The 14,208-nt window shown below is 37.7% G+C and overlaps 1 protein-coding gene across 1 annotated transcript in view; it reads right to left on the minus strand.

The window, feature by feature from the left end:
• The window catches only part of rttn (rotatin), a 175,102-nt gene that overhangs the window by 147,245 nt on the left and 13,649 nt on the right, over positions 1 to 14,208 (minus strand). Inside the window, exons 5-10 of the mRNA XM_078398650.1 lie at positions 12,589 to 12,679; positions 10,110 to 10,224; positions 7,989 to 8,139; positions 5,223 to 5,388; positions 2,552 to 2,739; positions 1,435 to 1,550 (exon numbers count right to left, since the gene is read on the minus strand). Coding sequence (XP_078254776.1) covers positions 1,435 to 1,550; positions 2,552 to 2,739; positions 5,223 to 5,388; positions 7,989 to 8,139; positions 10,110 to 10,224; positions 12,589 to 12,679 — 827 coding nt within the window. The remainder of the gene's footprint in view (positions 1 to 1,434; positions 1,551 to 2,551; positions 2,740 to 5,222; positions 5,389 to 7,988; positions 8,140 to 10,109; positions 10,225 to 12,588; positions 12,680 to 14,208) is intronic.

Raw genomic sequence — 14,208 nt, forward strand, 5'->3', positions numbered from 1 at the left:
ATTATAGCAAATGGCTAGAATATGATGAAAACAAAGAAATGCGCACTCTCCTTCTAGAGCATTACATTGGGTTTTGAGCACTGCACCTCCTGAAATAGTAATGCAATTCACAGAGGCAGAAATTTGGATGATCTTTAGATAATAGTGGACATTAGAATGGAAGTTAAGCAATAAAGCTGATGTAATAAGTGTGCTGATGAAGAAGGGTACAGGATGCACCAAGGATACCATGACTTAGACTGGCTGATGTCCTAATTGAATAGCAGATTATGACATAGGTGTGAAGCAAAATTCTCATTTGGTTATAGAAAAATCAAGAACAAGGAGACATTTCCTTACAATTAGTGCTGGATCAATCAGGAACAATGTGAAGTAAGATTTGTTCACACTAATGGTAGTAGAATTACTTTTTTTCTCCCCAGAAAGGCGAAGACTATTGAGGCTTTAAGATACATCTTCATAAGATAAGAGTATCAAGGGGTATGAAGCAAAGGTGAACATAAGCACTCATGCAACCAGGAGATGCTTTGAATCTGTGCCTGTAGCTTGAGAACTGAGGAACTCGCTTATTGTTTTGTGCAATACATTTATTTCTGATTGACTGCTTCCATCTGCTGGTTATAACCAGAATCTTCACCTACAAACGTAGAAGATGTGATTGCAAATAGAACATCTAAATAACTGAGGTACCTTTCTTGTAATAATAGTCAATGAGATTTGATGCCAGATTTAACTAGTGTATTTATCATTTATTCTGACAAATAAGCAGGAGTAATCCTTTCTGTATGCTGAGTCCAATGAAAATTTAAAACGTGAGAACATAAACATCATATTATTGTTTTTAGATTATGGTCTTTCCAAAAGCAAGATATGCTACAATAATCTCTTCTTCAGCTTCTCCAATCCCACCCCAATGTATTGGTATCTATTGTTTTTCAATGCAAGGCCAGAATATTTTACTATCTATAGCAGACGTTGAGATACTTACGAAGCCAACTTCATCATATCTTACACCACACCGCCAATGACTAGAAGTTAACGCTGGCTGCAAAGCATTTGTGCAAAATTCTGTGTTTGTGAATAATGATACATAAATATACGCCTTTATTTATTTGTGACATGCAATACTAGTTTTAACCAACATCATAAACTATATCAAAAATTCCAAGTGGAATTCCCAGTGATAATCCGTAAAATTCTTTGGAAACAAATGAACTAGCAGAATACATGATATTCTGCCAAGGCACAAATATCGCAAACAAAATATTTTACATGCTATATGGTAAATTGAAGTCAGTTCTAGTTTAAGTCATTGGCAGAAGGGAAATTTAGACAGGTCTCGATCTCAAATAAGTAAAGAAAGTAAATTAAGTAAACAGCTGCTTCTTAACAGAAGAGTCCTGTTTACAAAACATGCTTCGATAAAAATCATACCAGTTCTCGACCTGTAAGACTCTCGTCCACCCAGACGTCTTCAGAGATTGAATCGCCGATAAGCATTACCACTTCTGTCAACAGTTCGAGCACATTTATCACCATCTTCCTACTACCTACAAAAATAATTGGTGTCAACTTAACGCTCAAATATTTGTTGAGTGTACATCAGATTCTAAAATGAACATATCAAATACTGAGTAGATAAACTCCATAACAACACTTATGAAAAAAAGTATGGAAAGCAAAGCTTTTGGAAAACAGTATTCCAAAAATTAAAGGATTTGTGCATATCAGCTGTTTAAAAACTCAATTGTGCATTTGTATTTGTGACATGATGTATTGTGAACACATCAGCTGCAAAGGGGTGTCCAGGGAGGGTGGGTGAGGGTTATTTTTGTTGTTATATATAAAAGAACAAAATGGAGGGGAATGTAATGCATTACGTTTTTTGTATTGTATCTTTCCTTCAATAAAAATAAATATTTAAAAAAAAAAAAAATCAGATTGCTTTATTGAAAAAACCCAGTTGGAAAATTAAATAAAAAGAATACTTTTGGTTTAATATTCTTGCATTTACATCACATTGAAAAGCAATCATTTTTCAGTCTTGCAGGAACAATGATACTATTTTGACTTCAATAAGATATTGTTAAATCACATTAGGCAATGTTACTAATGGTCAATGACAAGGTCGGATGAGTTTACAGAATTACTATTTCCTTGTGCTACTTAAAATGTAGTACAAGCAACCCCATATTAAGGCCGATCGGGTAACGGAAATTTGCCCTTACATCACTACCCAAAAATCAGAGATATGAAATTTGTGTGAAAGTAGTAAATAAATCAACACCTGACAAATGCAAGCAGTGGGACTGGTGCAGATGGGGTACATTGGTCAACGTGGGCAAGTTTGACCGAAGGGGCTGTTTCCACGCTGTATGATTTTATGATTCTATAGCATAAAATGTTTCTATTTTTCATCTAGAATTTTATTTGGTCTCTTAAGTCCACCTTTCACCACAATGCAGATATCATTATTCCCTCCCACTTGGTCATGGGACAAAGAGATATAATTGAATATTACTTCGAGAACAGTTTCCACCAAGCTGCTTACTTGTTTTGAGCAAGGGTACTGCATGCTCCAGGACAGCCACACAAAACTGTGGCAGACTAAGCTGCTGGAATTGAAGCTCCAAGGAATCCTCATTTTCCATCTCGGGTAGTTCCAAGCGGGTCAGATCAGCCAAAGAATGTTTTGACATCGGACTTCCAGCGTTAGGAATTCCTTGGGAACTACTTCCACTGAGATCGAACATTCAAAACAAAAATACCATTCAGACACACGTCAATCCTTGTACACCAAAACTTCCGCAGAAGTCACTAAAGATCTTCAGCTTGTTATTACTACTGAAGCACACTTCTTCAATGTCTTCTACTGGATTGCAATTCTTACCATCATACATAACTTATTATTGTGAAGGACAGAAATTCCAAGTTACAAAATGCAACCTACCATACCTGTACAGAGTGGATTGGGGACAGTTCCACAGATGCGAAAACAATCAGAGTGGCACTGTTGTAAAAATTTGTTTGTGCTGATGGTATTCCAAAACTATCAATAGAAAAATTATGCAACTGGACTGTGGACACCAAAGTGAAGCATTTTGATCACTCGGAAATCCCCAAATCAATTTTTTTTAAATTAAAAACATATTTTCTTTACCAAAGGACTGAGTGGCTGGCAACTTGGAAAATCAACATAAATGCCTAATAAATTATTTTGTTGCACATTTCTACACTCTGTGAGAGTCTGGCCCAACTGCAGTAAGTGCACCAACCATAACTCATCTTCTCCATACTGTGTGTTTAAGGAAGTGCTGCATGTCATGAGAACTTGCCACTGCATTAGTCAAACCATTAAGCATGGAGAGTTTTAATTCAACCTATGTGATATTCTCAATTCCTTTAGTGTTTAAACGGATCTTGACTCAGAACCTAAGCATGTACTCCAATGACATCATGATTCATGGGATGGAACGGAGGAGGACAGAAATAAAAGCCATGATGGCAAATTCAAATGCACTTCTGAATACTGCCAAATAATTTATCATTTCTGGCTATTACCATGAAGTGGGAAAAATCTAAGACTGTTCCATCTATGTATCACTTCTTTATAATTTCTAAATATCACACATTCCATAATCCTGAAGAATTAAATAGAAAAACGATGCAAACTTTCATAGATTGCTGACAGCAATATCGTCCCAATAGAAGAAATATTAATAGATATTAAAAGAAATTCAAACAACCCTTAATCACCACATAAAGAATGGAAAGTGAATGTTAGCAATGTATTCATTATCTGTATGATTAATTTGCTTTTAATTCAGGTATCTGTAAAGTAATTTCAGGGAATGGATTAAAACAGAAGATTAATTTCAAATTATTAGATGGATACTATGATCATCCAGCAAGAGTAATACAAATAAAGATATGTTTAATTTCCCTCCTTACTCCGAGCCTTACGATTTTAAAATTGGTACACTCAGACGATTAAACTCACAGTGGAGAATTTGTCCAGATCCATGTACAACTTTTGCAATTAGACCACTGCAAATCTACCTTTTTCATCTTTCCATACAAATAAATCCCTAATATATCCAGAAATGGGACTGCTGCTCAATCTATTTCCTTATGACAATAATATCCTTTTCAGGATCAGGTGTCTAATACTGCATCCAATATTCCAGTTAGAATGCCTGTATAGATGGATATTTGTTATATCTTAATATCCAATTTGATATTGTGTTCTTTGCCTTTTATTCAACAGACCACTTGTAGATTCGTTTACAGTCACCCTATGTATCACAATCACCCTATGTGTCAGCTAAATTTCATGACTCATGTCCGACCTGCCAATTCTGTGAAGTTGAGACTAGGACCTAGATGGTGGACCAGATTGTATGGGCTGAGTAAACTCCTTATTTTTCTCATTCCTACAAGCTCATAAATCAGTCGAGGGTGACTCATGACTGAAATTTTCTGTAATAAATTTATTTTGCTCTTCAAGCAACACTGTCACCCTTTCCATCACCTCCTATCTGTCACTGCAGGAAATTCACCGAGAATAAATTGCTCCATACTTAAATACTACAAAATGCCAGTCTTTAATGTTCAAAATGAAAAAGGGATAGGTTTTACCTCAGTGGAGAACATGGCTCATTACCAAAAGCAAACACCCTAAACCTAGTAATAGAAAATCATCAATCTCAGACAGCTTTCCTTCAAAAAGAAAAGGGAAAAGAAAGAAAACAAGGTGTTGGAAATGAGAAATAAAAGCAGAACATTGGATACATGCAGTTTATCATCCAATATCCATTAGAGAATAGAGTGATTTCTAGATATGAACTTTTCATAAGAAATGATGGAAGAATCAATACTTGAAATGTCACTTAGATTTTCTCTTCATGCATCGTGCATTTAGTTTTTTTTTGAAAATCCATTTAAAGAAACCTTTCTTAGTTTTGACTTTAATTTTCAAACAAAAAACTTTAAAAGTCATAAATTTGTTTTGAATAAAACTATAAAATGGAATTTAGTATGAAGTAAAGTAAATCATACTCTACATAAACGTAATGCCTAAAATGTACAAGGACACAAATATAATGTACCATGGTTGTCTGTCTCCAGTGCCTTCGGCCAATTGTTGTCAACTGGAAAGAAGAAAATATTCAGTGTACAGAAGAAGTCAGAAGTAACATGGTCCTAACCAATATTTCAATTACCTTGAGGACACTGCATCACCATCTTGACCATCTCCTCTGGGGCGCTGTACTGTTCGTCCAACCACTGACGGTCTGGGACTGGTACTTCTGGGAGATGGATTTTGGGATACGTGCATTCCTCGTGCTTCTTGAGAATAAGCCAAGGACGAATTCTGTGAAACTAAATCTATAGGAAGAAAAGTGAATATAATGGATTTCCATTTCCAAGTTCTATTAATTGAAACCTTAAAATTAAGATTACGTATTCATATTAGTGTACGTAAAATATGTTGTTTTTTTATCAAGTTCTTTATATGAAGCCTCTTCCAGCTGAAAGTTTAGTGTTTTCCTCAGCACAGGTTGGCGTAATTGCTCATCATATTACACTTTGCAACATTTACAGCCGGATCATGCCGAATCTCTCCAGCCACCTAAGTGTACACCCCACTGCCCACCCACTTCCCCTGCCTGGACCAATCTTGCAGACTAATCAGACGCATCAGGCACAATGAAGCCTCCAAACACCACCAGGGGCTCACTTGCATTTGACGAGGTCAATGTAGGGACTGAGAGACTGTGAGAATTTGTGATTTTGTTTTTAAATGTGTCAAAGCCAATTATAAATGTTGTAGGTAACTTTATTAAAATGTAATAAATGAAAATATTGACGTTTTATTCATTTGTAAATATAAAATAGCTTTGCTGCTGGACTCCTTGCAGTCCAGAAACATAGAAAAGCAAAAGATGCAGTTAAAATGTTGAGAGCCAGTGATTCTAAAAAACACATTTCAGCCCCATTAACTTATGCAGTTTACATACAAACTCACAACAGAAGAAAGCCACTCATCAGTCCTTCTCCCCAGAGATGCTGCATGTCCCGCTGAGTTACTCCAGCATTTTGTGTCTACCTTCAATTTAAACCAGTATCTGCAATGCTTTCCTACACATCACTCCTACCCATATCCACTGTTCAATAAGATTATTGCTCATCTGTTTGTAATCTCAATTCTGCATTCACATCTAGTTCTACCTAGCATTGAACCTACGAGGTGCAGAACTACAGTTCAGGAGACCGCACCGGAGACCTGGTTCATTCCTGACCTCAACTGCTATCTGTGTGGTGATTCCAGATTCCCAATACGACCACGTGGGTTTCCTCTGGTGCTCCAGTTTCTACCTATATCCCAAACAGGTTTGTAGGTAAATTGGCCTCTGTAAATTGCTCCTAATGTGGTTGAGAAAGTGGGATAACATGCAACTGGTGTGAACGCATGATCAATGGTCAGAGTGGACACGGTGGGCCAAAGGGCATCTTTTCATGTTGTATCTCTAAATTTTAAACTGAACTACAAACCATTTAACAGTGTCGAGAGTAATAAAAAAAATTCTTGGAAATTTTAGTTAACCACAATTGTTTGAGACCTTGTTAAACAGATAAAAGGGGATGTTTCTGTGTTGAATGATTCTGTGACTTCTCTGACCAAAATAAAGGAAGGAAATAAATAGATTTCTAATCAACACACATTTCCAAAAAAAAACTTAATTGGTTTACAAGGCAGGTGATGGTAGATCTATTGATGAGCAATGAAATGGATCAAATGGTTGATGAGAAAAACCCAAATTGAATAGGTTTAGTGCTGCGTGCAGGAAAAAAAATACCTATACTGAAGTAGCTGCGTGTCAACTGTAGATAATGATTGAAGAGTCAATGTCAACTTTTGAAAAAGGATTACTTACACAATTCGTGAGGACACACCACCTGCACAGAAGATAAAGATCTAATATAGTTGAATCATGTGTCTATTTTCTGTTTTGTGATGTAATTCTGAATGCCTGGACTAATTAACTTTGAAAGGGGTGAGTCAATGATGCAGATGCTAGATAGAGCTCTTAAGGATAGCGGAGTCAGGGGGTATGGGGAGAAGGCAGGAACGGAGTACTGATTGAGAATGATCAGCCATGATCACATTGAATGGCGGTGCTGGCTCGAAGGGTCGAATGGCCTACTCCTGCACCTATTGTCTATAGCATTAATAAACTTCAAATGCATGCCTCCATGCCAACATTTTTCATCACTTGTGCCACAAACAACTCAAACATGATTCCATGTTTTAAAAGCCGTTAGATGTGCAGCTGATGTTTGGGTGAAAGAGTACAGGGGTAATTTTGACCTTTTTTCCCCACAAATTTCAACAGTCAGACTCTCAAGACTTGTTCACTGGTCTCCTTTTTCTATTTGCCACCAATAGACATATTGTCAATATGACTGTCAGTGGGCAGGAGTTCAAAAATATTGGGGTTGACCAGAGGACATAGGTTCTAACTGAGGAGGAAAAGGTTTAGAAAGGATTTGAAGAATTTTTTTTTTCCCCCCAAGAGTGTAGTTACAATCTGGAATGCATTTCTTCAGGTGACGGTGAAAGCAAATGCTCTCCAACATTTTAAAACTTCTTGTTAAACACTTGAATCACTATGATGCAGTAGCCTCCAGATCAGGTGCTGGTGAATGGGATTATTATTTATAGATACAATGGTTAACATTGATGTAGAGGTCAGAGGGCCTCTTTCTCTGCAGTAAGACCAGAGGACATAGAAGGTCATCATTTTCCAAGTTAAAAAATTGCAGATACCGTAAATCCGAAAGTAAAACAGAAATGCTGGAAATACTCAGCAGGTAACAAAATCTCATCTAGCCGAAATGTTAACCCTGTTTCTCCCTTCATCAATGCTGCTGATCTGCTGAGTAGTTACTGTATTTTCTAATTTTAACCAAGCAACTCATCTTACCTTGCTTTGCAGAAAAGAAGCTGGGATCCCTGTGGAAGTTCAGTCGGCTTTGTAAATAACTGCAGAGTTGAGTCAGGCAGCTTATAGCAAGCATTGCTAAATATTGTTTTCCATCTCTTTCAAATGCTAACTTGGTCAACAAAAGAAGGTTCTAAAAGATTGAACACAGTTAAAGTAATTAGAACTGCATGAAAACAGGGGGGGGGAAACACCCCAATATATGCAAATGGCAATTACTTGACTGTGTAGCCAGGAAGGTTTCAGGTTTGAATTCCCACCTGAAGCCATTGTGATGCCTCTGTTTCCATCCTGGAGTATCCTTCATCCAGGAAGGCAACACAGTGGCTTCAGTGCCCTGGAGCCATGCAAGGGAAGGCTCAAATATGAAACATAGAAAATAAAAACATAGAAAATAGGTGTAGGAGTAGGCCATTCAGCCCTTCAAGCCAGCCCTTCAAGCCTGATGAATAATCAGAATGCCACTTGGCAAAAAAATAACTGAGTTGCTTCTTGATTTAAATACAATATTAAGCATTCTGTGGATGAGCAGGGATTAATTTTAAGTTAAAAAAAGAGTATGAATAGGGTATGTAATAACCTTCTGGTCAAATATTTGATTAAGTGAAGGTAGTAATGCACTGTTTATGGAACAGTGCAGTGAAACACTTCTGCATGCTGTAATAGTGGCTAGAATAATTCACAAAAGAATAATGGATAAAAATTGGTCAAAGCTTGCTTTTAAATGACACAAAACCTTAAGATTACATATTATTAACATAAATTCTTCATAGAATATTTTAGTCTGGGAAAGCAGCAGCTCTGTTGTTCACCAGAGATAAGGCTTAAAATATGCAAATTTCTTCCCATGGTACATAGTACATATGCGCACATAGCAGAATGCGTAAACCAAATGGAAGAGAACAGATAAACAGAATTTGGATGAAAAATAGAATAGGTTATCTGAAAAGAAATGTAAACAAATGTAAACAAAATATAAAGATAAGAGATATCATTTAGATATTAGTTAGACATTCAATTTTAAAAAGTTTCTAAAGTTCCTATATGTTCCAAACATTTCAATCAAAGACAATGACTTTTCTGAACAATAGAGGATTGTTCAAATGCAGAAGTGTTAGAAGGGAAAACAGTCCAAAGAAGTCACTGACGATGAATAGATACACTGCTGCCAACAATATGTCTGATCTGGTTTGTCAAAGTTGTACATGCTTAGATTGTGTGTCTGCTTTGTTTAATGTGTGTGTAACTCAACATCATTATAACAGAATAAACTGATTCTAAAGTATTTTCTCATCAAGCTGGCTTCCACTACAAATCATTTTAAAATCTAACAATATGTGAAGCATTCTTTAATTCTTTAATGCATTCTTTAATGCCCTTCATTCAGAATCATTGTTATGGCACCAGTGTCTCTTAATTACACAGCTGCAACTTAAACCATAGGTGGCCATCAAAACTATCAAGGAATCACTTCTATGGACATTCTGCAAAGATACTCTATAGCCTTTCATATTATTACTTCCAATAACAAAAATAAACTTATTGCTAATCAAAAAAACTTTATTTTTGAAAATCCTGCAGGAAAAAAATGTTTTGTTGTTGTGAGTCTTCATGTTCCCATCATGAACGAGACGGCACAGTGGTAGATTTTCTGTCTTACAGCGCCTGAGACGCGGGATCTATCCTGACTATGGGTGTTTGTACGGAGTTTATACGTTCTCCCCGTGACCTGTGTGAGTTTTCTCCAGGTGCTTCGGTTTCCCCCCACGTGCAGGTTTATAGGTTAATCGGCTTGGTATCATTGTAAATTGTCCCTAGTGTGTGTAGGATAGTGTTAGTGTGCGGGGTGATCGCTGGTTGGCGCAGATTCGGTAGGTCGAAGGGCTTATTTCCATTGCTAGATCTCTAAACGTAAAAACAAAAAAATGTGATGGTAATTTAAAAAAATTCAAGATAGGGTGCTTAATATGATGAACTATATAATAGAATATCTAGGGCATTAGCACTAGATTGCTCATCCATTACCAATGTACAATCATTCCCAATTGTTAATCATGTTTCACTTATTAATTAACTTAAGGTGGTGAATTTTGTCTTTCATACCTGAACAATCTTTGGACGTTGAAGAAAGATCTCAGATGGAAAATCTTGCATAATTACGTCTTGTAAAAGCTCGCAGGTGCTGCGAACTAAAGTGCGATCGCTACTTTTTAGAGAACTGTTGAAAAGAAAAGAAATAGAAATGAACCTTCCACTTTTTCCTACTATATATTCAGGGTTGGGATTGGTGTTTCTAAAAATGGAAACAACAAGACAATCATGTAGTACGAAAGCTCAGATCCCTGCAGAAATTGATTACCTTCTTTACCCATGTAAATTGTTTATTTTTATTAATAGAATGTCAATTAGATAAGCAATTAAAAAAAAGCAAAACCACATATTTTATTATAAAACTTGGCCATAGTGGTCTAGCTAGGTCTGTTGAATTTACCAGGATTTGATAATGTAATAAAAACAAGCAATGGTGGAAACACTCAGTAGGTTAGCATCGTGCACTTATATTAAAAAAGTGCAATTTTATGGAACATTTTTTAGCTTCTAAAGGACATTTTCAAAAACAAGGGGAAACTTAGGTTTCCATTAAATCACAATGTTGAAATATTTAGTGTGATAATGTATTATTTCACTACTACAATTCAGGATTACCAATATGCAAGAAGGATTATCTGTAAATCATTGAATAATGTGCATGACCATGGGCCCAGCAGAGTTAACTGATTGAAATATATTAACCCACAATCACAGTCCATCAATTGGCAAGACACAAAATGCGGGAGTAACTCAGCAGGACAGGCAGCATCTCAGGAAGTGAAGGGAATCCATATTAGTCAGGAAATGGTGTTAGGTAAACTGTTGGGACTGAAGGCAGATAAATTCCCAGGATCTGATGGTCTGCATTCCAGAGTACTCAATGAGATGGCCCTAGAAATCGTAGATGCATTGGTGATCATTTTCCAATGTTCTCTCGACTGAATCAGTTCCTGTGGACAATGTAACCCCACTTTTTAAGAACGGAGGGAGAGAGAAAACGGGGAATTATAGACCAGTTAGCCTTATATTGGTAGCGGGGAAGATGCTTGAGTCTATTGTTAAAGATGTAATAGCAGAACATTTGGAAAGCAGTGACAGGATTGGTCAAAGTCAGCATGGATTTATGAAGGGGAAATCATGCTTGACTAATCTTCTGGAATTTTTTGAGGATGTAATAAGTAGAATGGATAAGAGAGAGCTAGTGGATGTGGTGCATCTGGACTTTCAAAAAGCCTTTGACAATGGGATCAGTTAGAGCACATGGTATTGGGGGTAGGGTACTGACATGGATAGAGAACTGGTTGGCAGACAGGAAGCAAAAAGTAGGAATTAACAGGTACTTTTCAGAATGGTAGGCAGTGACTAGTGGGGTGCCGCAAGGCTCGATGCTGGGATCCCATTTATTTACAACATATATGAACGACTTAGACGACGGAATTAAATGTGACATCTCCGTTTGCAGATGACACAAAGCTGGGTGGCAGTGTGAGCTGCGATGAGGATGCTATGAGGCTGCAGAGTGACTTAGATAGGTTGGTTGAGTGGGCAGATGCAGTATGATGTGGATAAATGTGAGGTTATCCACTTTGGTGGCAAGAACTGGAAGACAGATTATTATCTGAATGGTGTCAGATTAGGAAAAGGGGAGGTGCAACGAGGCCTGGGTGTGCCTGTATATCAGTCACTGAAAGTAAGCATGCAGATACAGCAGGCAGTGAAGAAAGCTAATGACATGTTGGCCTTCATTGCGAGAGGATTTGAGTTTAGCAGCAAGGAGGTGCTACTGCAGTTGTTTAGGGCCCTGGTAAGACCGCACCTGGAGTATTGTGTGCAATTTTGGTCTCCTAATTTGAGGAATGACATTATTGCTATTGAGAGAATGTGGCGTAGGTTCACTAGGTTAATTCCCGGGATGGCGGGACTGACATATGATGAAAGAATGGGTCGACTGGGCTTGTATTCACTGGAATTTAGAAAGGATGAGAGGGGATCTTATAGAAACATATAAAATTCTTAAAGGATTGGACAGGTTAGATGCAGGAAACATTTTCCTAATGTTGGGGGAGTCCAGAACCAGGAGTCACAGTTTAAGAATAAAGGGTAGGTCATTTAGGACTGAGAGGAGGAAACATTTTTTCACCCAGAGTTGTGAATCTGTGGAATTCTCTGCCACAGAAGGCAGTGGAGGTCAATTCACTGGATTTTTTCAAGAGAGAGTTAGATTTAGCTCTTAGGGCTAAAGGAATCAAGAGACATGGGGAAAAAGCAGGAACGGAGTACTGATTTTAGATGATCAGCCATGATCATATTGAATGGCGGTGTTGGCTCGGACCGAATGGCCTACTCCTGCACCTATTTTTCCATGTTTCTATGTTCAGACTCTATGCGTCCATCAATTGGCTATTCCCTCCAAAACATACATTTTCAAAAAAGTTTCTCTTTCGTTTTCCGAAAATTATTTGTATCTATATTAAAACTTAATAAAACCTACCTCTCATTGGACAGAAGAACATGCCTGTCGGTCGTTGTCAGGGTTAACCAGGGGAAGGTTGAATATTTCAGACATTTCACCGCGTCGGTAACTGAAAACAAGAGCAAACATCAAAACGGCGATGGAAAATAATATTGTGAAGTTTACATACCTATACCCAACATTAATAACAAATTGAATGCCTTGTGCAATGTGCAGGAAGGAACTGCAGATGCTGGTTTACCCATTACCCACGTCACCCATTCCTTCTATCCAGAGATACTGCCTGTCCCGCTGAGTTACTCCAGCATTTTGCATCTGCCTTGTGCAATGCTGAAACTGGAGGTTGGCTGCCCCTCTTCCACTTTCATCCAACAGAAGCACTTACTGGAAGCTCAGCAGATAAGTCTGCCCAATAGATAGAGTGAAATCAACCCTTGGGAGACAACATTCTTCTTTCTGTTTGCAATTTATCCATTGGGGTCACCAAAAACGTGTCACCACTCACTATTCATTACAAAATAACATGCAAGTCACGAGTCCCACTGGACACCCAATCCAAACAGTGGCTGACTTCAAGCAAGGGTACATCATTACAGCAACCCTTTTCACAATTTTTCCTGCCTTAATATTGTACCTTCTCTCCTCTGCAAAAACCTTGCCATTGTAAAGAACCCGATCTGCAGGATGAGCAGAAAACTGTTCACCTTTTGTCATTTCCACTCCAAAACTGCTTCAATCTCAGTTGTCACCATGTTACAGATGACACCTGGATGTACAAGGCCAAATATTTAACATCAAGTCACATTTCAATCCGATAACTTTAATGGGCCTTAAACTAAAAATGTAAACAAAGGCAAACATCCTTCACTGTCCAAACCTTGCCACAAACCACTACTTCTCAACAATGAGAATCCATAACAAGCCCCTGGTCAAGTCCCATTTCATGAGAGCACTGCTCAACAAGAACAGGCATCAACAACAGCATCAACTACAACCTCCAGCCACTCCAGGTGATGGTGGAAGTAGATACGGTAGTGATGTTTAAGAGGCTTTAAATTAGGCCCATGAATGGACAGAAAATTGAGGAATCTGGACCACATGCAGTCAGAGGAATGGTTTAAAATGACAACATGTTCAGCACAGACAACGTGGCTGAGGGGTTTGTTCCTGTAATGCAGAAGCTTGAAAGCATGCACCACCACTCAGCAACAGCTTCTTCCCATTATCAGGGTTCTGGACAGTCCTTCCATAACTTACTGTACCATTATCTCTACCCCTTTGCAGACATTAGACTTTGTCTCTGGAACTGGTGTGTTTCAATGCTGAGAACTATATTCCGCACTCTGTATCTTTCCCTTCTGTCTACCTATTGTACTAAAGTTTGGTTTGATTGCATTTATGTACATTATTATCTGATTTGATTGGAGAACATCCAGAATAGTTTTTCACTGTACCTGGGAGCATCTGACAGTAATAAACCTAAACCTGTACTGTACTGTTGTATGTTCTATGTTCAAGCTGCTCTTAGTTCTGCCAAAATATTTTATTTCCAGGTGACAGAAAAAAAATACATGCCAAGAATACCCTCCATACCTTCTTTAAGAAATGTACTTCCTCACAACACATGGTAATTCCAAA

Source organism: Rhinoraja longicauda, chromosome 4 (genome assembly GCF_053455715.1).
Source record: "Rhinoraja longicauda isolate Sanriku21f chromosome 4, sRhiLon1.1, whole genome shotgun sequence".
NCBI lineage: Eukaryota > Metazoa > Chordata > Chondrichthyes > Rajiformes > Arhynchobatidae > Rhinoraja > Rhinoraja longicauda.